The sequence below is a fragment of the Eubalaena glacialis genome, chromosome 18 (assembly GCF_028564815.1).
Source record: "Eubalaena glacialis isolate mEubGla1 chromosome 18, mEubGla1.1.hap2.+ XY, whole genome shotgun sequence".
NCBI lineage: Eukaryota > Metazoa > Chordata > Mammalia > Artiodactyla > Balaenidae > Eubalaena > Eubalaena glacialis.
In genome coordinates, this window is record NC_083733.1 from 5,024,018 (window position 1) to 5,048,964 (window position 24,947).

At 45.4% G+C, this 24,947-nt stretch overlaps 1 protein-coding gene across 2 annotated transcripts in view; it reads right to left on the reverse strand.

The window, feature by feature from the left end:
* NECAB2 (N-terminal EF-hand calcium binding protein 2) overlaps positions 1–24,947 on the reverse strand; it is a 38,601-nt gene that overhangs the window by 4,380 nt on the left and 9,274 nt on the right. For both annotated transcript variants that reach the window (XM_061173100.1, XM_061173101.1), the window contains 6 exons: positions 24,344–24,369; positions 24,075–24,172; positions 6,237–6,373; positions 3,620–3,738; positions 3,329–3,408; positions 138–191 (listed from right to left, as the gene is read on the reverse strand). In XM_061173100.1, the coding sequence (XP_061029083.1) occupies positions 138–191; positions 3,329–3,408; positions 3,620–3,738; positions 6,237–6,373; positions 24,075–24,172; positions 24,344–24,369 (514 nt within the window). The remainder of the gene's footprint in view (positions 1–137; positions 192–3,328; positions 3,409–3,619; positions 3,739–6,236; positions 6,374–24,074; positions 24,173–24,343; positions 24,370–24,947) is intronic.

Genomic DNA, 24,947 nt, shown 5'->3' on the forward strand with positions numbered 1-24,947 from the left:
GAGGGGAGGGTGGCCAAGTGCTGGGGCTGCATCTCCCCTTGTGGTGGTCCCAGGGTGGAGGTATCAGGGACACTGAGCCACCTGCATCTTGAGGCCTGGCTCAGGCAGGGATGGGGCCACAGGAGAGGGGTCCTCACCATGTTGGTGCCTTCTTCATCCGAGAGATGTTGCTGGAGGTCAAACCAAAGGGTCTGCAACAACAAAGCACGAAGAGATGCCGGAGACAGAGGCCACCTCTGTTAGGGAGGCTTCCAGGACCACCACAGTGACACCGGAGCACCCAGGGCCACCGAAGAGCTCCAGCCCCTCCACCCCACGGTTCCAGAGGCTCTGGAGTCCCCGAGCAGGTGGGAGCTCCCAAGGCCAGAGCTCAGCCCACCCTCCAGGCACAGTGCTGGCTCAGAGAGGAGCCAGGAAGCCAGGCTGGAAGACCAACCACAGGAAGTGGCACAGATCCCTTCTGGCCGTGGCATCTAGGGGGCGCTGGAGCCACAGAGGCCAAGCACGCCAAGTGCAGAGAACACGAAGGTGGCTCCACTGTGCTGAACCCAGGACGCTAGGGTTTTGTCACAACTTCCGCCGACAGCCTTGCTGGCAACAGGTTCCCTGACAACGTACACGTCACCCCCAGTCACAGCCCCTGGCGCCTCATGAATATAACGGTCTAAATGAGGTAGTCTGTGCTCGCTGGCCTTCCACCGACCCTGGGGGCTAAACCCTCTATACCAAATCTTATGTAACTTTCCAGACTCCCCGAGGTCGCGGCTGCCCTACTGTGAGCTCTAGGAAAGCAGGAAGCCCGTGCACTCTGCTCCTGACCACGTGCTTGTGTCTGTAATGGTGCCCAGCACCACTATTTCAGAGCAGAGAACCCAGAGGCCACAGAAGCTGGTCCAGGGTCAGAGTCTGAGTTTGAGGCCAGGCCTCTCTCCTGATGCACGGAATCATGATCCTTCTTCCTTTAACTTGCGCACCCCAATAAAGGCCACCTCTGTGCCCATCCCTGTCCAGCCTCCACGAGGACAGCCCGTGTCCCTGGCGCAATCCTGCACCCAGGTCCTTCTTCTCTACACAAGCACGTGAGTGAGGCGCATCAGCTAGCTGTTAAGGAAAACAGAGAGAGCGGCCGATGTGCAGGGCCATGACCCATGCAGTCACCACCTGGAAATTCTTAATAATGTTGGAACAAGGGGCCCCATAAATTACACAGCCGGTCCCAGAGAGGGTACTGACTTTCCGGGGACATAGGGTGTGGATGTAGGCGTTTGTAGGTGGCCAAGGTCTGCCTGGCAGGGCAAGTCTCTTTCCATGGTTTTAAAACCGTGTAGGTGGGCTCCTGGAGAGCAGGGGCTGCAACTGGTTCCCTAGGTTTCTCCTGGCCAGCTGGGCCCCGCGGCAGTGACGGTGAGGATGAGATAAAGATGAGGGGAGGGTGGGGGAGGGGCGGCGGCACCCACGTCTGCGCCCCCCGCCCCGTCTCCCTGCCTCGCCATCCCAGCGTTCCAGTAGCCCAGGCACAGCTAGGAGCGCTCAGGTTGCCACTTGGAGGGCGGGGCCCAGAGCAGGTCCCGGATTGGCCCCTGCTCGCAGCTCGGGCCAATCAGAGGCAATCAGAGGCAATCAGAGGCCGGGAAGAGGGCCCCGCCCCGTCTCCAGGACGCCCAGGTGCTCCTTGGTTTCCAGCCAGCCGGTTGTTAAGGCGACTGGGGCGCTAAAAATAAGCTTCAAAGAGCCTCCCCCTGGGGGCGCCCGCAGAGTTGTTATGACAACCGGGCCTCAGGGTCCCCGCCGAGCCTTTCCCACCGCTCCCACCCAGCAGCCGGCTTTAGCGCAGATGGCGGGTGGCGGGGGGTGGAGCGCGGAGATCCCACCTCAGCCTCAGACCTGCAGGTGGGATGGCCGCCTCCTCCCTCGGACTCCCCTCCAAGTCTCAGCCTCACGTCCTCCTGGGGAGCCCCACCCACTGCCCTCACGAATCCCTCAGAACTAACCCACAAACCCATCAAAGCACTATTTTTCTTTTGCCCTTTTGCAAAAGATATAAAAAAAATTCAGAGAAGTAGGAAAAATGTAAACTTGCCACTGCAACCCTACAGCCTGGAGATGCCTGCTATCTTGGTTTATGTTGATATACAGGTATGGTATGTGTATAGGTTCTGGCATCAGAATGTCTAATAATAACTGCTAAATAACATTGCTAATATTAAATGCTAACTATGCAGCAGGCTCTGTGCTGAGCCATTAAGACATCATTTTATTTAATCCTCACAATGACCCTGTGAGAGATGCCATTCTGATTATTTTCTCTACGGTTAGAGGAGGCCTCTGAGGCTCAGAGAGGGTAAGTCACTGGCCCAAGGTCACACAGCTGTTAAGTGGTATAGCCAGGATTCAAATACAGGCAGTCTGATACTGGAGCCTGTTGGTAAACCTTAAGGCAAATTATTTTCTTTCTTCCAATGAATGGTCATCGTTATGGGCTGAATTGTGTTCCCCCAAAACTCATATGTCGAAGTCCCAATCCCCAGTACCGCAAAACGTGACTATATTTGGAGACAGGACCTTCGAATAGGTGATTAAGTTAGAATAAGGTCACATGGGTGGGCTCTAATCCAATATGACTGGTGTCCTTATAAGAAGAGATCAGGACACAGACACACACAGACACAGGGAGAAGATGGCCGTCTACACGCCAACGAGAGAGGCCTCAGAAGAAACCAGCCCCGTCAACATCCTGATTTCAGATTTCTAGCCTTGATCCGTGAGAGAATAAATGCCTGGGTTTAAGCCCCGGTTCTGGCAGCCCTGCAAAGCTAACACAATCGTATCCTGAGTGCCTACCGAGCCATGAAATGTTCTCTGAAAACACGATTCCGCAAAGGCTGTGCCACTTTCCGTCACTTGTGGATGTGCCACGTCACATTTAAAAGACTTCACGCTGCCGGTCATTCTAATCTCTCCTGGGACGTCACCATCCCTCAGCCACCACCTTGCTGGGTCTAGGCTACCACCTGCCCAGACCACCCCGCCGCCTTAACGCCTCCTTGAAGCTCTGTCCCCTTGCTGCCCGTGACCCTGCCGACTACTTTCTGCTCCTTGAGATGCCCCTCCTGGCTGCCCGCCCACCCTCCACAGCTGCTCCTCTCGTCCGGTCCTATACAATGGACATGTTCCTGGCATCTACCCTTAGTCCGCACTCCACCTGGGGAATGTCCTTTACAAGGCTTCCTGACTTCTGTCTCGAGCTCTGGCCTCACTCTGCACTCCCTGGGGGCTGGGAGGGCGGAGAGTGGATGCAGGGACAGAGGTGAGGGCTCAGTGGGCTCACCTTGCTCTCCAGCCGTCCTATCAGCCCCGCCAACCTGCTGATCTGGGCTTCCAGGCCCTCCTCCTTGGAGTCTGAGGTGACTGGGAAAGAGGAACAGAGATGCTGATTGGGGGGGCAGGGCCAGGCCTAAGGTGGAGGGGAGTTCCCGGCCCTGCCCCGGGGCTGAGACCTGCCCCCAGCCCTCCCAGGCTCGGTCCCCATGGGAGGCCCAGGCCCCACGTGGACCACTCTCAGAATTCCCCCCAGGACCCCCCAGCCAGTGCCCCCCACTCTGGGCCACTGATCTCTCACCAAGCGGGAAGCTCTTCCCTTGCTCCACGGCCGTGAGCTTGTGGTTGTGGGCATAGAGGGGAGTGGAGCTCCCAGACCAGGTCTCCACCACGCTGTGGCTGGGTTTGCCGTGGTTCTGTCTGCAGAGGAGTGGGGAAACACACACTATGAGGGGGGCTGCAGGGCCCTGTCCGCTTGTGGCAGCTTTGACAAGCATTAAGCACCAACTGGGGGCTGAAACGTGCACAGAACTCACTCCGTGGAGCCCCGTCCCTGTGAAGCGAACATCGTGGCCTTTGTTTTACAGAGGGGGACACCAGGCCCACCGGCCAAGGCCACGCTGCAAGCGGGGCCGGGTTGGGATCTGAACTCAGATCCTTTCTAGGAACCCAGACCCTGTTCCCGGGAGGTTTAGTTCCAGGGCCGGGCGAGGCTGAGCCAGGCCCCCAGCCTCCCCGCAGCCCACAGCTGCCCCTCTCCCCGGCCCTGCCGGCCTCACTAGGAGCCGATTCAGCGTTCACTGCCCTCTGGGGTGGGGGCCTGGGTTGGCTAACAAGCCCCCTGTCCAAAAAAGGAAGCCCTAAGACACAGTCGAGAGCAGGCGTCTAAAAGGACAAAGATCCGTGATCCCGACCTCAGCCTGGCCCCATCCCGTCATGACACCACCCGCCACGCACACTACTGACGTGCACACACTCACACAGCCCCCGGCATCCCTGACATGCACACACAGCCCACCAAACACTGTGCCTGGCATGTAGTAGCGACTCAACAAATGCCCAAACCCCCATGTGCAAAAATGCTGGAAAACTCACCACAGACATAAAAATACACCCAGACGCACATATCCCCCCCCCCCACCGCCCTCCACACACACACACTCCTGTGTGCACGGCCAACACGCCTGGTCCCCAGGGCTGCCTTGGTAATATTCTGGAATTTGCCTCCTGTGAGCCTGAAAGCCCAGGAGCCTCTCCCTGTGCAGAGGGGCCACCCCTAAGGGAGGAGAAAGGCTGGCAGAGTCCTTGAGGTGTCAATTGTGGCGTCTCAACAGACTCAGACCATGAGTGGGAACAGTGGGAGTCCCCCAAGGGCGGCAGGGTCTGAACCAGTGGCTCGTGCCTGGGTCACGACGTCCCCAGGCCTGGGAAAGAGGATGCTCAGGGGACCTGGAGCTGAGAGCCGAAACAGCTGAGATTTGGGCGGTTTGAGGTGGCAGTGCCTGTGAAGCAGATGTGTCTCCCCATCGCGATGTGCCACCCCTGCCAACAACATCCCAAAGTAAGGTTCCAAAAAGGGGGCATGCAGGTGTAACGGCTGACACGTGACGGAACTGGCAAAGTGCAGGAAATCGGCTCTGAAAATCATGCAGCGGTCTTATCTGTTCTGCAGCAGGATAGAAACCGCAGGTTTTAAAATCAAGATAGTGATAAAAAAGAAAAAAAATGAAGAAAATCTACGTGACAACTTCCAGAGCTGAGGCTGTTAACCTTGGGAACCCTCAGAATCACAAGACTGATCAGCTATGCAGAGCCCTGGGCTCAGCTCCCAGGGACCCTAATCCAGCGGGCACAGCCGGAGCCCAGGAACCTGCATTGTGCATATCCTAGGTGACCGGGCTGCAGGTGCTCAGAGCAAAGGCATTTTGCGAACAGCATCGCTGAGCAACCTTTGCAATCATATCTGACTGGGACAAGCCCCCCACCAACCAAAAAAACACATATAAACCCCCATGCCCAGCAACCAACATCCTGCTGTGCCAGGTCTCTGCCTGGGAAACCGCGGCAGAGACTCAAGGCTCAGTAACGCTTGGGCATCTGGCAGCTGCCCCCGCCTGTTTCTATTTCTTTATTTCCCCTTTGCCCCGGGCACATCAGCTCTTCAGGGAAGAACAGGCACAGAGGAGTTGGCCGGAACTTGGGACAGCAAATGGGAGGGCTCGTGGCCCCCAGGGGCTGGCCCTGCCGAGCCGGAAGGAGACTGCTACTCTCCGGACCCCCATCTCACCGCCCCAACAGTGTCCCCCTGCAAAGAGGGGGGACCCCAGGTACTTTTCCACGGCTTCAAGGACCCACAAACAAGGCCTTAAATAACACTAACATTGGGAGAAAACCACTCCATTTCACTGCTCTTTCAATCTTTCTGAAGTCATGCTTTGATGCTCCTCTGTTTTCAACGCCCATCTATGATCTCACAGCCTCTCTTTTTGAACAAAGAGGGAGCAGGCCTCAGGGTCCAAGCTGACTGCAGGCACCAACAGCGCTTATTTTTACCATTTCTTCACTCACAGCATGTGATAACTTGTTTTCAAATGATGGTAATAGCCACCAGAGTTTCTTAAATTTATTCCCAGGTTTTAAAAAATGAGTCAAACAATAGAATAGTTTTAGCTAAACAACAATGTGAGCAATATGGAAATGTGGCCAAATTGATCAGAGTCTAGGAACTAGTCATAACTCTGTGAGGAGGTAGGTGTATAATCGTCCCCACTTAAAGAGTTGGGGAAGTGGAGGCAGAGGGGAGCGGCAGCTTGCCCAAGGTCACCCAGCCCCCAAGCACACGAATGTCCCCACCAAGCAGCAGGTCAGCACACACACGGCCCACTCCCACAGGCCCCCACAAGGTCCCATCAACGAACCGGATCTGGCTGGTCTGCTCTTCGATGGCCTCCACCGCGCTCTCCACCGAGCTCAGCAGGGACTGGATCTGATTGGCCGTCTCCTTCAGGAGGAAGCGTGTCACAAACTGGTCCACGTTGCTCCCACCCTCATACACCTGTGGCGGGAAGGGAAGGGGCACAGAGGGGAAAGGAGTTGGGGAGGGATCGTGGGTGGAGATCTGGTACAGGGGTGGGGGGACACCTGGGGTCAGTGTCTCTGCACTGGGATGGGGGTATCACAGGGCTCCAGCATGAAGGCAGGGGTATGGACTGTGCCTGTCACATAGCAAATACTCAGTATACAGAAGCTGCTATGATGATGATGATGATGATGATGATGATGGTGGTGGTGATGGTGATGGTGATGGTGATGATGATGATGAGAAAGATGGTGGTGGGTCACTTCTATTCAACATAGTATTGGATGTCCTAGCCCCAGCAATCAGATAAGAAAAAGAAATAAAAGGTATCCAAATTGGAAGGGAAGAGGTAAAGTTGTCACTATATGCAGATGACATGATACTATAAATAGAAAACCGTAAGGACTCCACAGAAAAACTACTAGATCTAATAAATGAATTCAGCAAAGTAGCAGGATACAAGATTAACATTCGGAAATCAGTTGCAATTCTTTACACTAACAATGAAACATCAGAAAGGGAATGCAAAAAAAAATACCTTTTAAAATCGCACCAAAAAAAAAAAAAGAAAAACCTAGGAATAAACCTGACCAAGGAGCTGAAAGACTTATATGCTGAGAAATATAAAACATTAATACAGGAAATTAAAGAGGATTCAAGGAAATGGAAAGATATCCCATGTTCTTGGATTGGAAGAATATTGTTAAAAATCACGAAACTACCCAAAGCAATCTACAGATTTAATGTGATTCCTATCAAATTACCCATGACATTTTTCACAGAACTAGGATAATCCAAAAAGTTATATGGAACCATAAAAGACCCAGAATTGCCAAAGCAATCCTGAGGGGGGGGAAAAAAAAGAAAGCAGGAGGCATAACTCTCCCAGAGTTCAGACAATACTACAAAGCTACAGTAATCAAAACAGTGTGGTACTGGTACAAAAACAGACACACAGATCAATGGAACAGAATAGATAGACCAGAAATAAACCCACACACCTATGGTCAATTAATCTTTGACAAAGGAGGCAAGAATATAAAATGGGAAAAAGACAGCCTCTTCAGCAAGTGGTGCTAGGAAAACTGGACAGCCACAGGTAAATCAATGAAATTAGAACACATCCTCACACCATGCACAAAAATAAGCTCAAAATGGCTTAAAGACTTAAACATAAGACATGGCACCATAAGACTCCTAGAAGAGAACATAGGCAAAACATTCTCTGACATAAACTGTATCAATGTTTTCTTAGGTCAGTCTCACAAAGCAATAGAAATAAAAACAAGAATAAACAAATGGGACCTAATCAAACTTACAAGCTTTTGCACAACAAAGGAAACCATAAAAAAAAAAAAAAACACAAAAAGACAACCTACAGAATGGGAAAAAATATTTGCAAATGATGCGACCGACAAGGGCATAATTTCCAAAATATACAAACAGCACACACAACTCAATAACAGAAAAACAAACAACCCAATCCAAAAATGGGCAGAGGATCTAAATAGACATTTCTCCAAAGAAGACATACAATGGCCAAAAGGCATATGAAAAAATGCTCAACATTGCTAACTATTAGAGAAATGCAAATCAAAACTACAATGAGGTACTACCTCACACCCATCAGAATAGCCATCATTAAAAAGTCTACAAATGACAAATGCTGGAGAGGCTGTGGATAAAAGGGAACCCTCCTACACTGTTGGTGGGAATGTAAGTTGGTGCAGCCACTATGGAAAACAGTATAGAGGTTCCTCAAAAAACTAAAAACAGAGTTACCATATGATCCAGCAATCCTACTCCTGGGCATATGTCCGGACAAAACTATAATTCAAAAAGATACATGCACCCCTATGTTCATAGCAGCACTATTCACAATAGCCAAGACATGGAAACTACCTAAATGTCCATAGACAGATGAATGGGTAAAGAAGATGTGGTATCTATATATACAATGGAATACTACTCAGCCATAAAAAAACCCCAAAATAATGCCATTTGCAGCAACATGGATGCAACTAGAGATTACCATACTAAATGAAGTAAGTCAGAAAGAGAAAGACAAATACCATATGATATCACTTATAAGTGGCATCTAAAGTATGGCACAAATGAACGTACCTACAAAACAGAAACAGACTCATGGATATAGAGAACAGACTGGTGGTTGCCAAGGGGGAGGGGGAGTGGGGGAGGGATAGATTGGGAGTTTGGGATTAGCAGATGCAAACTATTATATATAGAATCGATAAACAACAAGGTCCTACTATATATAGAACAGGGAACTATAGCCAACCTCCTGGGATAAACCATAATGGAAAATATTAAAAAAAAGAATGTATATATGTGTATAACTGAGTCACTTTGCTGTACAGAAGAAGTTAACACAACATTGTAAATCAACTATACTTCAATAAAAAAATAATAAAAAACAACTAAAGTATAAATAAAAAATGTAAAAAAAGATGGTGGTAGTGATGATGGTTATGAAGATGAAGAAGATGATGAGGAGGAGGAGGAGGATGGTGGTGGTGATGGTTAGATGGTGATGATGGTGATGATGGTGATGGTGGTGATGGTGGTGATGGTGGTGATGGTGGTGATGATGGTGAAGATGGTGGTGGTGGTGGTGGTGATGGTGAAGATGGTGGTGGTGATGGTTATGAAGAGGATGCTGATGATGATGGTGATGGTGGTGATGATGGTGGTGATGGTTATGAAGATGGTGGTGGTGTTCTTGATGTTGTTGTGGGCAGGGATAAAGTATTAGGGAAGAAGAATTCACAGCCTCCTTCCCTCCTTCCTCCTCCGAGGTGGATTCTTTGGACCAGGCATGGTGTCACACGCCTGTAGTCCCAGCTTCTGGGAGGCTGAGGCGGGAGGATCACTTGAGCCCAGGAGTTCCAGGCTGCAGTGCACTAGGCCCTAAGTTCGGCATCAACGTGGTGACCTCCCGAGAGCAAGGGACCACCAGGTTGCCTATGGAGGCATGAACCAGCCCAGGTCAGAAAAGAAGCGGGTCAGAACTGTGCTAAGTAAGCCCACACACCTGTGGTCAATTAATCTTCGACAAAGGAGGCAAGAATATACAATGGGGAAAAGTCTCTTCAGCAAGGGATACTGGGAAAGCTGGACAGCCGCAGGCAAATCAGTGAAGTTAGAACACACCCTAACACCATAAACAAGAATAAACTCAAAATGGCTTAAAGACCTAAACATAAGACATGACACCATAAAACTCCTGGAAGAGAACATAGGCAAGACATTCTCTGACTTAAAACATACCACTGTTTTCTTACGTCAGTCTCTCAAGGCAATAGAAGTAAAAGCAAAAGTAAACAAATGGGACCTAATCAAACTTATAAGCTTTTGCACGGCAAAGGAAACCATAAAAAAAAAAGAAAATAAAAGACACTACAGACTGGGAGAAAACATTTGCAAATGATGCGACCAACAAGGGCTTAATTTCCAAAATATACAAACAGCCCATACAACTCAGTAACAAAAAACCAAGCAACCCAATCGAAAAATGGGCAGAAGACCCAAATAGACATTTCTCCAAAGAAGACATACAGATGGCCAACAGGCACATGAAAAGATGCTCAACATCGATAACTATCAGGGAAATGCAAATCAAAACTACAATGAGGTACCACCTCACACCGGTCAGAATGGCCATCACTAAACAGTCTACAAACAACAAATGATGGAGAGGGTGTGGAGAAAAGGGAACCCTCCTCCTCTGTTGGTGGGAATGTAAGTTGGTTCAGCCACTATGGAAAACAGTATGGAGTTTCCTCAGAAAACTAAAAATAGAATTACCATATGATCCAGCAATCCTACTCCTGGGCATATATCTGGACAAAACTATAATTCAAAAAGACACATGCACCCCTATGTTCATAGCAGCCCTGTTTACAATAGCTAAGACATGGAAACAACCTGAATGTCCATCAACAGATGAATGGATAAAGAAGATGCGGTATATGTATATATACAATGGAATATTACTCCGCCAAAAAAGAACGAAATAATGCCATTTGCAGAGATTATCTAGAGTATCATACTAAGTGAAGTAAGTCAGAAAGACAAATACCACCGTATATCACTTATATGTGGAATCTAAAATATGACATAAATGATCTTATTTATGAAACAGAAACAAACAGACGTAGAAAACAGACTTGTGATTGCCAAGGGGGAGGGGGTTGGGGGAGGGATGCAGTGGGAGTTTGGGGTTAGCAGATGCAAACTATTATACATAGAATGGATAAACAACAAGGTCCCACTATATAGCACAGGGAACTATATCCAATCTCCTGGGATAAACCATAATGGAAAAGAATATGAAAAAGAATATATATATAACTGAATATATATATATATATATATATATATATATATATATAAAACTGAATCACTTTGCTGTACACCAGAAACAACTAACACAACACTGTAAATCAACTATATTTCAATAAAAACAAAACAAAAAACCCCCCAAAACCTGCCTTTGCTGATCAGTAGTGGCATCGTGCCTGGGAATAACCACAGCGCCCCAGCCTGGGCAGCACAGCGAGACCCCATCTCTCTCATTAAGGGAATTCTACATCTCCTAAGTGTTCTGTATGTCCCCTAAACAAACAATAAACTTTTGCCTTTAAAAATATAAAGGTGGGAACGAGAGGCAAGATGGCGGAAGAGTAAGACGCGGAGATCACCTTCCTTCCCACAGATACAGTAGAAATACATCTACACGTGGAACTGCTCCTACAGAACACCCACTGAACGCTGGCAGAAGACGTCAGACCTCCCAAAAGGCAAAAATAAAAAGGTGGATTCTTTCATGCTGCTACTCTGAGGAGTGACAGAAGAGAATCCAAAGCAGCCAGAGTAAACTGTCTCCCCAAAGAAAGTGCCTGAGACTCAGTCCCTAGAGGGAGGGGACGAGAGGGAAGTCTGGGGAGAAAGGGAGGTGGGGGGGCTTAGAGGCCGCGAGAAGAGGAACTCTGGGGCATAAGATGAAGAGGGTCTTCCACGGAGTTTGCTCTGTGATGTGAGACCATTTCCCCTTTTGTCAAGAGTCTGCAGCAGAGACACGGCTCAAGGTTCCTGGATCCCGTTGAGTTTCTTTTGGCTTCAGAAGACTTGAGTGGGAGGGAGAAGGCTCTGGCTTAGCCAGGTCACTCCAGGATGACAATGATCAAAATGACACTGTGCTGGGAAGCTGGTCCCTCAAGCCCTGTGCTGCTCTCTGGCCTCCTCTACCAAGACCCCACCCTCCTGAGCCACCTGCCCCGGCACCTTGGAATTCTGCCCAGTCCCCGGCCAGGCAAGGGCTCTCAAGGAAAGAAAATTAAACCATCCATCACTCTGACTTGGAATTAATTAGCAATAATTGCACAAGGGAACCACGGCTAGAGACAGAGAGACTGAGAAATGAAGGCCAGGGCGGGGAGCAGGGGAACACGGCTGGGGGTGGAGAGGGGCCGAGAGGAGAGGTGCACGCAGACGGGGAGGTGTGGAGGTGGGCTTCCTGCGCCACCCATCAGACCAGGCGCGCTGGCAGCAGGCCCCGACGGGGAAGGAGCCGAGGGCAGAAAGCATGCCAGGTTCCGGCAGCCTAATGCACTGCAGTGATCAATTATCCTTCCTAGCAGACAGCTGAACTCACATGCAATCCAGTGATCGATGGGCTCTGGACAAACAAATGACCCCAAAGAACAGGAAGACATAATGAGGTAAAAAAAACAAAACAAAAACTGAACAAAAAGAGAAAGGCTGCTAGAAGCCATCAAGCAGAAAAACGAGCTAAAGGGAGTATGTTAAAAGCACCCAGATAAGTGACTCAGGGTGCAGTCAGGGATCAATAAGAGTAACTGGTTAGTTGAATTAAAAAAAAAAGACAAAATTTTCAAAAGAGTAAAAATGCAGCTTGTACAGTTTTGTCCTCCACTACCACTGATGCCTCAGCCGAGAGGCCAGCTCCACAGATTTCAGAGGGAAAGAGTCAGAGCTGGGAATTCCACAATATGTGGACAAGTTATTCACATGCAGGATAACAGGGAAACCTTCAGAAATCTGCAGATCTCTGAAAGTTTATCAACTGAGAATGCCTAGGAATTTCTCCCAAATCTTATAGGGCTGAATCACAGAAAAATATTCTTGAATAGGGAAGTTGTGGGAAAAAAGTGAGGGTGATCACCCAAATGAAAATGAAGGTTACAGAGGTTAGGAAATAAAAACATTGATCACTAATAGTTAAATTTTAATCACATTGGATTAAGGGAATAAAGAGTGTCAAAGTATGGAAAAAGAGCCAATCATCTCAAAAATTGTTTCAATTTCACAAGAGGGAATAGAAATTGTTCTTTATTAGCCAGGTATAAAAACAGGATTAAGAGTGTTTAACAATGTATGTTTTAGAAGTCCCTAGTAAAATGAAAACTAGAATGTTTACCTTTGAAATCATAATCAATGTTATAAACAAAGCAGACTACCAAAAGGTAAAATGTCAAAAAAGACGAAAGATCATTAAAAAATGGGAAGCATATAAGATTATGACAGCAGCCAGGCCAGACAGATGATAACAATAAAGAAAATCAGCCTAAATTGCCCTACATAAAGACACAGTCCCAGATTTGACTAAATGAGGTCCATCTGGAGGCATATATAAAGCAAAAGAGCACCAAAGGATTTGCAAAGAAAAGCCTGTGCAAAGATTCTGCTACCAAATTTGATCGAATGATTAGGACAAGTTGCAATATCACGATCAAGGTAGAATTTAATGGGAAAGTATTACATAAGATTAAAAGGGTAAGAATAAATGACAGAAGGCATAATGCATTACACAGACATGACATTATTAAATCTTCGTGCAACGGGACAGGATATTGCTACAAGTACAGCTATGCGGGGTTAGATGAATATAACCACTTTATAAGGCAATTCTACTTTATATCAAGAGCCTTAGACTGCCCAGTAATTCTCTACTTTTGATGATCTATCCTTAAGAAATAATGCAAAATGTGGACAAATACTGATGTCCCAAGGTTACAGTGTTAATTGATAATAGCAAAAACCTGGAAATAATCTAACAGCCCCAAGAACAGAGGAAATAGTATGTAAATTTAAGTAAGAATATTTAAAATGATACTTCTAAACAGTTTTATTAACATGGGAAAGGTGTTTGTTAAAATGTTAGGTGAAAAGAGGCAGAAAATTTTTGTATACAGAATGATTTTAAGTGTATTAGAGAAATACCCAGAGAAAAAAAGGCTCAATGGTAATAAAGTGGTAACAGTGGTTAGAGATACTGGGAATTAGAAGTGATTTGAAATTTTTCTTTATATTTTTCTCTACTTCCTAAATTTTGAATATTGAATATGTACCATTTAGGTAACAAAAGTATTACAACAAGGTCTATAGGTGTCAAACAGCATGGCTAAATATACAGGAAGGAAATATTAGAATTTTAAAGATTAAATGTCAAAACACAATTTAGTGTGAGAAATTAGTTCACCAGTGTCCCACAGGACAGATAAATTAGAAATAATAAATGTCTATTGTAAAGGGCATTACTGGGAAAATGTGAAAGTCTTTAAAATGAGCAAAAAAGATTACTGGGTTCCTTGTCTAATACACCCTTCTAGGTTATCTAGGTCTTTCCTTGTTTGGGAGCTACTTTTAAAACTCTAGCACGTAGGACTTCCCTGGTGGTGCAGTGGTTAAGAATCCGCCTGCCAATGCAGGGGACAGGGGTTCAAGCCCTGGTCCAGGAAGATCCCACATGCCGCAGAGCAACTAAGCCTGTGCGCCACAACTACTGAGCCTGCACTTTAGAGCCCGCGAGCCACAACGACTGAGCCCACGCACCGCAACTACTGAAGCCCATGCACCGTGCTCTGCAACGAGGAGCCACCGCAATTAAGAGCAGCCCCCGCTCGCCGCAACTAGAGAAAGGCTGCGTGCAGCAATGAAGACCCCACGCAGCCAAAAAATAAATAAAATTTAAAAACAAAACAACAAAAAACTCTAGCATGTAAAAACTTGACAATAATGCAAATAATTCTCATCCACAGAAATGCATATGAATTTTGTCTGGCAGAATTCAACTGACTATTGTCCTGTGAACAGTGACCAATTTTGCATTTATTCACAGATTCATCTCAGAATTCCTGGTTGCCTATATACATGGCAAATGTTCTTTGAATTTTCCTTGGAGACAGTGTAACATCGTACTGATTCTCAAATTAAAGAGTTAAATAAAATCTTTCACATGTGTATACTTTATATTTGTACAAGAGACAACTTTACCTTTTTACAAAGTTGTCTTTTAACAACATATATTTCACAACAAAGAAGGAATAGCTATTTTCAGATTTTATACTCTGAAAGTATGATCCACATCTTCTTCCCAAGTATCCATGGGAGAATTATAAAAACAAAATAATATGGGACTTCCCCGGTGGCGCAGTGGATAAGATTCCATGCTCCCAACGCAGGGGGCTGGGTTTGAGCCCTGGTCAAGGAAGTAGATTCCACATGCATGCCGCAAGAGTTCGCATGCCACAACTAAGGAGCCCGTGAGCCACAACTAAGGAGCCTGCCTGCTGCAACTAAGACCCGGCACAACCAAATTAAAAAAAAAATTTTTTTTAAATCAAAATAATATGTAGTGAAGAAATCTCAAAAAAATTTTAAAAAGTAGAATACAAGCTACTGGTTATTTGGTTTTATCCTAATACCATGAAATGAGAAATGAGTGTGGACATAACAAACTATTAGAGAATATTGAGAGAGGAAATACTAATCCTATATACTAAAATCTATCATTGCAGTGAAAGTATCATTCAAAGGTAGATTTCTAATATTTCAAACTTTATTATCCAAAAAAATTTAAGCATTCCTTTTCACATATGAAAAAGTATAGCAACAACAATAAACCTAAGGAAATAGGTGGTAGGAAATAATAATGATAAAAACTATAAATACAGTAGATTCAGTCGTAGATACAGAATCAATATTGCCAAAATGACCATACTACCCAAGGCAATCTACAGATTCAATCCAATCCCTATCAGATTACCAATGGCATTTTTCACAGAACCAGGACAAAAAATTTCAAAATTTGTATGGAAACACAAAAGACCCCGAATAGCCAAAGCAGTCCTGAGAAAGAAAAACAGAGCTGGAGGAATCAGGCGCCTTGACTTCAGAATATATTACAAAGCTACAGTCATCAAAACAGTATGGTACTGGCACAAAAACAGAAATATAGATCAATGGAACAGGATAGAAAGCCCAGAAATAAACCCACTCACCTATGGTCAACTAATCTATGACAAAGGAGGCAAGAACATACAAATGGAGAAAAGACAGTCTCTTCAATAAGTGGTGCCAGGAAAACTGGACAGCAGTTTAAAAGAATGAAATTAGGACACTCTAACACCATACACAAAAATAAACTCAAAATGGATCAAAGACCTACATGTAAGGCCAGACACTATAAAACTCTTAGAGGAAAACATAGGCAGAACACTCTTTGACATAAATCGCAGCAATATCTTTTTTGATCCACCTCCTAGAGTAATGAAAGTAAAACCAAAAATAAACAAATGGGACCTAATCAAACTTAAAAGCTTCTGCACAGCAAAGGAAACTATAAACAAAATGAAAAGACAACCCACAAAATGGGAGAAAATATTTGCAAACAGTGCGACTGACAAGAAATTAAATGCTGAAATATATTAACAATTCATATAGCTCAATATCAAAAACAAACAAACAACCCAATCAAAACATGGGAAGAAGACCTAAACAGACATTTCTCCAAAGAAGACATCCAGATAGCTAAAAAGCACATGAAAAGATGCTCAACACTGCTAATTATTAGAGAAATGTAAATCAAAACTACAATGAGGTACCACCTCATACCAGTCAAAATGGCTGTCATCAAAAAAATCTACAAACAATAAATGCTGGAGAGGGTGTGGAGAAAAGGGAACCCTCCTACACTGTTGGTGGGAATGTAAATTGGTACAGCCACTATGGAGAACGGTATGGAGGTTTCTCAAAAAACTAAAAATAGAACTACCATATGACCCAGCAATCCCACTCCTGGGCATATACCTGGAGAAAACCATAATTCGAAAAGATACATGCATCCCAATGTTCACTGCAGTGCTATTTACAATAGCCAGGACATGGAAGCAACCTAAATGTCCATCAACAGAGGAATCGATAAAGAAGATGCGGTACATATATACAATGGAGTATTTCTCATCCTTAAAAAAAGAGCAAAATAATGCCATTTGAAGATTGTCATACTGAGTGAAATAAGTCAGACAGAGAAAGACAAACATCATATGATATCGCTTATATGTGGAATCTAAAAAAAGGGTACAAATGAACTTCTTTACAAAACAGAAACAGAGTCACAGATGTAGAAAACTAACTTATGGTTACCAGGGGGTAACGGGGGAGAGGGATACATTCGGAGACTGGGATTGACATGTACACACTTCTACATAGATAAATAATAAGGACCTACTGTATAGCACAGGGAACTCTACTCAATACTCTGTAATGGCCTATATGGGAAAAGAACCTAAAAAAGAGTGGATATATGTATAACTGATTCACTTTGCTGTACACCTGAAACTAACACAACATTGTAAATCAACTACACTCCAATAAAAATTAAAAAAAAAAGATACATGCACCCCCAATGTTCATTGCAGCACTATTTACAATAGCCAAGACATGGAAGCAACCTCAATGTCTACTGACAGAGGAATGCATAAAAAAGATGTGGTACATACATACAATGGAATATTACTCAGCCATAAAAAAAAAGAATGAAATAATGCCCTTTGCAGCAACATGGATGGACCTAGAGATTATCATACTAAGTGAAGCAAGCCAGACAGAGGACAAGTATCCTGATATCGCTTACACGTAGAATCTAACAGAAAAAAAAAGACACAAACGAACTTACTTCCAAAACAGAGGTTCATAGACACAGAAAACAAACTTATGGTTACCAAAGGGGAAAGGGGGGTGGGTGAAGGGATAAATTAGGAAGCTGGGATTAACATATACACACTACTATATATAAAACAGATAACCAACAAGGACCTACTGTATAGCACAGGGAATGCTACTCAATATTATCTAATAACCTATACGGGAAAAGGATCTGAAAAAGAATATATATATATATACATATAAAACTGAATTGTGCTGTACACCTGAATCTTACATGATACTGCAAATCAACTATACTTCAAAAGATTTTTTTTTAAAGGAAAGAAAAGAATTTAAAAAATAAATACAGGAGAAAACATACTGTATAAATTAAATTTAAATAAATGTGTCAGGGGCTCGTTTCTAGAAACAACTAATTAAAACAGGCAAAACTCTGTTAAATAGAAGTTTAAATGTAGCAAAATAGGACAAAATTTAAATCAAGACCTGAGCTGTAACAGCAGATGTTTTATTAAACGTAATCTGCATTATGTGCCTGTTTTGTTTCAATGTTTTAGAATTTTTTAAAAAAATCATAAGAACATACTATGCATAATCGATCATAAAACTGAACATGTCCATGGCAGTTTTGTTTAAAAATATACTAAAATGGACACCAAAAGTTTACCTAAAATTAGGATTGACTTTAAAATCACTATTATAATAATCCCCTCCTCCTGTTTAGTACCTCAACCCAAGCCTATGGATTAATTCTTTCTATTTTTGAATAGAAACATGATTCTAAGTTAAAGAAGCTGATTCACACACAGAAAGATATTCAAAACCACCTACAATTCACTCCCTATCACCCAATCTCAATTCCTGATAGAGACAGAGATAAAACACTCAGCTAGTGACAGGATTCAGCAACGTGGTAAAAGAATGTGCCAATTAGGGTTTATCACAGGAAGCTAAGGAGTGTTCAATAGGAGAGAATCTAATAATAGAATCCACCCCATCAATAGTTTAAGAAAAATCATATGATCCCTGAAAAAAAATACCAAAAGGGCATTTGAAAAAAATTCACTACCACCCCCTAAGGCAACATTTAACGAAGGGAACACAAAAATATTTTTTAACAGACTGAAGACTTTATTTCTAAAATAAGAGCTGGTATTAATATTATAATTAGTGACGAACTACTAGAGAGATGCATTTGAACATCAGGAGCAAAACAAGGATGTCTGACGTAGTGCCATTACAATGTTTGAGAATTCAGGGTAAACGCAACAGGACACAACAGAGAAATAGGAGGAACACATATCAGAAATGAAGACAGTAACTACACTAGTTAACAATGATACTATGACTGCATATCTACAAAAGCAAATGAGTCACCTTAAATCAATGGATGCAAGAGAAGTATTTGAAATAATCAATGAGCTGCACTTCTCCAAACAAAAACTTGTTAGAAAACATGCAAGAAACGCCAGTCACCATTGTGACAACCTATCATAGCATCACCACCATCACTAGGAAATCATGCAGCCTTTGGTACACTCCAACAGCAAAAATCCTGCAAACTGCTTTAGGTTGTACTGGTAGAGGTTAAAATCCTCTCCCTTTTACCATCACATCAAAAAGAATAAAATACCTAGGAATAAAACTACCTAAGGAGACAAAAGACCTGTATTCTGAAAACTGTAAGCCGCCGATGAAAGAAATCGAAGATGACACAAACAGATGCAAAGATATATCACGTTCTTGGATTGGAAGAATCAATATTGTCAAAGTGACTATACTATCCAAGGCAATCTACAGACTCAATGCAATCCCTATCAAATTAACAATGGCATTTTTCACAGAACTAGAACAAAAATTTTTAAATTTGTGTGGAAACACAAAAGACCCCGAATAGCCAAAGCAATCCTGAGAAAGAAAAACAGAGCTGGAGGAATCAGGCTCCTTGACTTCAGAATATACTACAACTACAGTCATCAAAACAGTATGGTAATGGCACAAAAACAGAAATATAGATCAATGGAACAGGATAGAAAGCCCAGAGATAAACCCACTCACCGATGGTCACCTAATCTATGACAAAGGAGGCAAGAATGTACAATGGAGAAAAGACAGTCTTTTCAATAAGTGGTGCTGGGGGCTTCCCTGGTGGCGCAGTGGTTGAGAATCCGCCTGCCAATGCAGGGGACACGGGTTCGAGCCCTGGTCTGGGAAGATCCCACATGCCGCAGAGCAACTAGGCCCGTGAGCCACAACTACTGAGCCTGCGCGTCTGGAGCCTGTGCTCCGCAACAAGAGAGGCCGCGACAGTGAGAGGCCCGCGCACCGCGATGAAGAGTGGCCCCCGCTTGCCGCAACTAGAGAAAGCCCTCGCACAGAAACGAAGACCCAACACAGCCAAAAATAAATAAATAAATAAATAAAAATATTTGTAATAAAAATAAAAAAATAAGTGGTGCTGGGAAAACTGGATAGCAGTTTAAAAGAATGATATTAGGACATTCTCTAACACCATACACAAAAAAAAGCTCAAAATGTATTAAAGATCTAAATGTAATACCAGATACTATAAAACTCTTAGAGGAAAACATAGGCAGAACACTCTTTGACATAAATTGCAGCAATATCTTTTTTTTTTTTTTTTTTAATAAATTTATTTATTTATTTATTTATGGCTGTGTTGGGTCTTCGTTGCTGCTCATGGGCTTTCTCTAGTTGCGGAGAGCAGGGGCTACTCTTCATTGCAGTGCACGGGCTTCTCATTGTGGTGGCTTCTCTTGTTGCAGAGCACGGGCTCTAGGCACGCAGCCTTCAGTAGTTGTGGCGCGCGGGCTCTAGAGCGCAGGCTCAGTATTTGTGGCGCATGGGCTTAGGTGCTCCGCGGCATGTGGGATCTTCCGGGACCAGGGCTCGAACCCGTGTCCCCTGCATTGGCAGGCGGATTCTTAACCACTGCGCCACCAGGGAAGTCCCAGCAATATCTTTTTTGATTCACCTCCTAGAGTAATGAAAATAAAACCAAAAATAAACAAATGGGACCTAATTAAACTTAAAAGCTTTTGCACAGCAAAGGAAACCATAAACAAAATGAAAAGACAACCCACAGAATGGGAGAAAATATTTGCAAACGAAGCGACTGACAAGGGCTTAACCTCCACAATATACAAATAGCTCATACAGCTCAATATCAAAAAAACCAAACAACCCAATCAAAAAATGGGCAGAGGATCAAAGTAGACACTTCTCCAAAGAAGATATACAGATGGCCAAAAAGCACATGAAAAGATGCTCAACATCGCTAATTATCAGAGAAATGCAAATCAAAGCTACAATCAGAGGGATTGGTGGCGCGGTGGTTAAGAACCTGCCTGCCAACGCAGGGGGCATGGGTTCGACCCCTGGTCTGGGAAGATCCCACATGCCACGGAGCAACTAAGCCCGTGTGCCACAACTACTGAGCCTGTGCTCTAGAGCCCGTGCTCCACAACAAGAGAAGCCCACACACCGCAACGAAGAGTAGCCCCCGCTCGTTGCAACTAGAGAAAGCCTGCGTGCAGCAACAAAGACCCAACACAGCCAAAAACAAAAACAAAACAAGCAAACAAAAAAAACTACAATGAGGTATCACCTCACACGGTCAGAATGGCCATCATCAAAAGGTCTACAGACAACAAATGCTGGAGAGGGTGTGGAGAAAAGGGAACCCTCTTGCACTGTTGGTGGGAATGTAAACTGATACAGCCACTATGGAGAACAGTATGGAGGTTCCTTAAAAAACTAAAAATAGAACTACCATACGACCCAGCAATCCCACTACTGGGCATATACCCTGAGAAAACCATAATTCAGAAAGAGTCATGTACCACAATGTTCATTGCAGCACTATGCCCATCGACAGATGAATGGATAAAGAAGATGTGGTACATATATACAATGGAATATTACTCAGCCATAAAAAAGAACAAAATAATGTCATTTGCAACAACATGGATGGACCTAGAGATTATCATACTAACTGAAGGCAGACAGAGAAAGACAAACATCATATGATACCGCTCATATGTGAAATCTAATTTTTAAAAAAATGATACAAATGAACTTATTTACAACACAGAAACAGACTCACAGATATCAAAATCAAACTTACGGCTACCAAAGAGGAAACATGGGGGGAAGTGATAAATTAGGAGGCTGGGATTAATATATACACACTATTATAAATAAAATGGATAACGAATAAGAACCTACTGCATAGCACCGGGAACACTACTCAATATTCTGTAACAACCTATATGGAGAAAGAATCTGAAAGATAATGGATATATATATATAACATTCACTTTGCTGTACACCTGAAACTAACACAACATTGTAAATCAAGTATACTCCAATAGAAATTTTTAAACAACCAAAAGAACACAATATTTTGAAGAGATTTAAAAAAGCCAGAAACAGATTGACAGATATTGACAAGAAACTTATGGTTACCAAAGGGGAAACGTGGGGAGGCAGGAGGGATAAATCAGGAGCTTGGGATTAACATACACACACTACTACATATAAGACAGATAACCAACAAGGACCTACTGTATAGCACAGAGCACTCTACTCAATCATCTGTGATAACCTATATGAGAAAAGAATCTGAAAAACAATGAATATATGTAAAACTGAATCACTTTGCTGTATACCTGAAACTAACACAGCATTGTAAGTCAACTATACTCCAATAAAATTTAAAAAATAAAATAAAATCGTCTCTTGATAGAGAATTGTGTCACATCTCTGAATAGTTATGCCCAAAGACCAAGAAACAAGTACGCGTTTTATTAATACGGAAGACAACATTGCTAGGCAGTGGCTCCATTCCCAGGTTTCAAAACTGAGGCTCAAGGCAGTGAGTTCAATCGCAAGGAGTCCCATGTGGGCATCCAGTGTGCCTCACTCAGCCGTGAGGAGCGGAGCTGGGGCTGACACACTGCGCAAGGGTTCCAGAGCTTGGGGGCTTTCCATGCTGCCTTCTAACCCCCTGCCCATCTTGATACTTTCAGAATATCAAATAGCGTCCAAGGATGAACAATGAAAGGGAATTAGTCTCACACAACGTTAAAATATACTTCAAACACCAAGACTCAAAACAGCATGACGCTAGGACACAAATGGAAATGTGGGTTTGTGGAGGTTCAAGATCAGGCCCAGCTGTTTTTGGATATATGGGAAGAAAGGGATTCTCCAACACCTGGTAGAGCAGGAACCGAGTAGCATCTGAACAAAACATACAGAACTGATCTTTCCTATGACTGGGCACACAATAGAGGCCTAATGATACTAATAGTCGCCTTTGCTCGGTGCCAGACCCTGTGCTAAGCAGCTTAGAGACCTTTTACTTTGTTCAGTCCTTGTAAGGACTCTATAAAGTGAATGCTCCCATTCCACAGATGGAGAAACTGAGGTTCAGAAAGAGAAGTGACTGGCTGGGGTCCTTCAGCCTGGTCTGGCTGACTTCATCAGCTAAGCTCCCTGGCCTCAACCAGCAGGTGGCGCTGGTCTTTCCAGAGCTCCCACAGCTCAGGTAGGCTGCACGCCCTCAGGCATTACGTGTCCATCACAGCGTGGCCCACTCCCTTCTACACGCCTTGGTCAGCTTGCTCCCATGCTGTGCTCCATACCTCCGGCCAGGTCCCTGACTCAGTTTCCCCTCCCATTTCAGCAGGAAGCTCTGGCTGTCTGGCCACGACCCTACAGGGTTCACCTTTCTGAGCCTCTGTTTCCATAGTTATGCAAGCTATGTTTCCATAGTTATGTCACTTATAGTTATGAGTGAGTGTCGCTACCCACAGGGTTGCTGGGGGGATTAAGTGAGCGTTTAATCCTGGCTGTCATAGATCCTCGGGAAATTCACGGTGACTCTTCTCCGTGGATACAGAGAAGGAACACACCCCACTGCTCTCCCCAGAAGCACCAGCCAGAGCAGGTGCAGACTCACAGGTGGGAAACGGAGCTGGGAGGCGGGCTGCTTACGCCCATCTGAGCTACAGTGACGCCCAGCCCACAACCTGCCCCATCTCCCTCCTTCTGCCCTCCTCCAGGGCATAAATGCCAACAAGGAGGTGACAGGCCTGCGGGCACAGACTCTGAAGCCACAGCCGAGCCCTCTCTCCAGGACACGCAAAGAGTCCTGCAGCTGGCTCCCTCCCAACACTCCTAATGGATCCACCGCCCAGCTCACGTCTCCTGGTCTGGACACGGCGTTCTCACCCCAGACACCCTCAGATTCCCGGTCAAGTTCAGATGCTCAAATCCACCTCCATCCCTCCCCGTCTGCAACCCTGCTGTAAAGGGCATGGCATCGTCAGGTGTGACACCTGTCCAAGGGCCCTGGAGTCCTCAGTGTGACTGCCACTCCCTTCCTAGGACTCCATCCCAGGACCAAGCCCAACCGTGGGAAAGGGCCTCACGCTCCGAACCAGACACGGCTAGACAGTGCCATTCACCAAGCCACTCCACTCACTGCACAGTTTCCCTCACCCTCTCTAGAAGCCCCAAGCAAAGCCCACTTCAGAGCCAGATTCGCCCAACACCTGTCATCACAAATCCAGGCACCCTTGCATGACCATGTCCTGGGGAAATGCAGACCCAAACCAGCACTCAAGCCCTGGCCCCCCGAAAGCCACCCGCACCCGCTGACCTCCTTGGTGTAGCCCATGGCCTTCAGGACAGAGTGATTCAAGGTCTCCAGGGAGGCCAGGACGTCCTCGTAGTCCCCCATGTGGTCCACAAAGTAATCTGGGGGAAGGGAAGGCAGGGGTCAAAGGTCATAGGAGGATCATGCCCCTCCCCCTGGGTCCTCCCACCAATCTCGTCTGTGCCCCTCATTCATTGCCTCTCCCCAGGCCCCTCCCCTCACAAAAAAACACACCCCACCCAAGCCTCGGTCCCTGCACAGCCAGCACCTACCACACAGCTCCTTGGTGTCCACATGGCTGCAGAGAGAGAATGAGAGGGACTCGGAGACTAGCCTGTGCCGTGCCTCCCGCCCTCCTTCCCTGCCTAGCGAGCACAGCCTAGTGCAGCTGGTAAAACACCTCCCGGGCCTCTTCTCTTTTCATCCTATGTGCTGGCACTGTGACCCCGGCTTTACAGATGCGGGAACAGCAGGTGAAGAATGCCGCCTCCTCCAGAGGGTTCCATGTCTGTGCGTCTGTCTGACCCCCTCACCATGCTCCCCACCCCTTTCCTCTCCCAAAGCCTGCCCATCACACATCAGCAGCAGATGGGGCTAAACCAGGGGCTGGCAAGCGGGAGGGGAATAGCCCATGGCTATTGCAGGCAGTCAACAAAACTCTCACGCGACGCACTGCCCCGGGCATCCCTGCCTGCTGGGTCCTGGGCTCTGCTGGGGGTGCGGGTTGCCCTCCTTGCTCTCACTGTAGGCCTGGGATCCTCCTATCCTTCCTCAGAGGAGGCCGAGCACGAGAAGGCCATCCATGCCGGGGAAGGCGCAGGCGGCAGCCTTGGAACGCAGACACGGCGGGGGCGGTGTGCTGGCGGCGGACGCCAA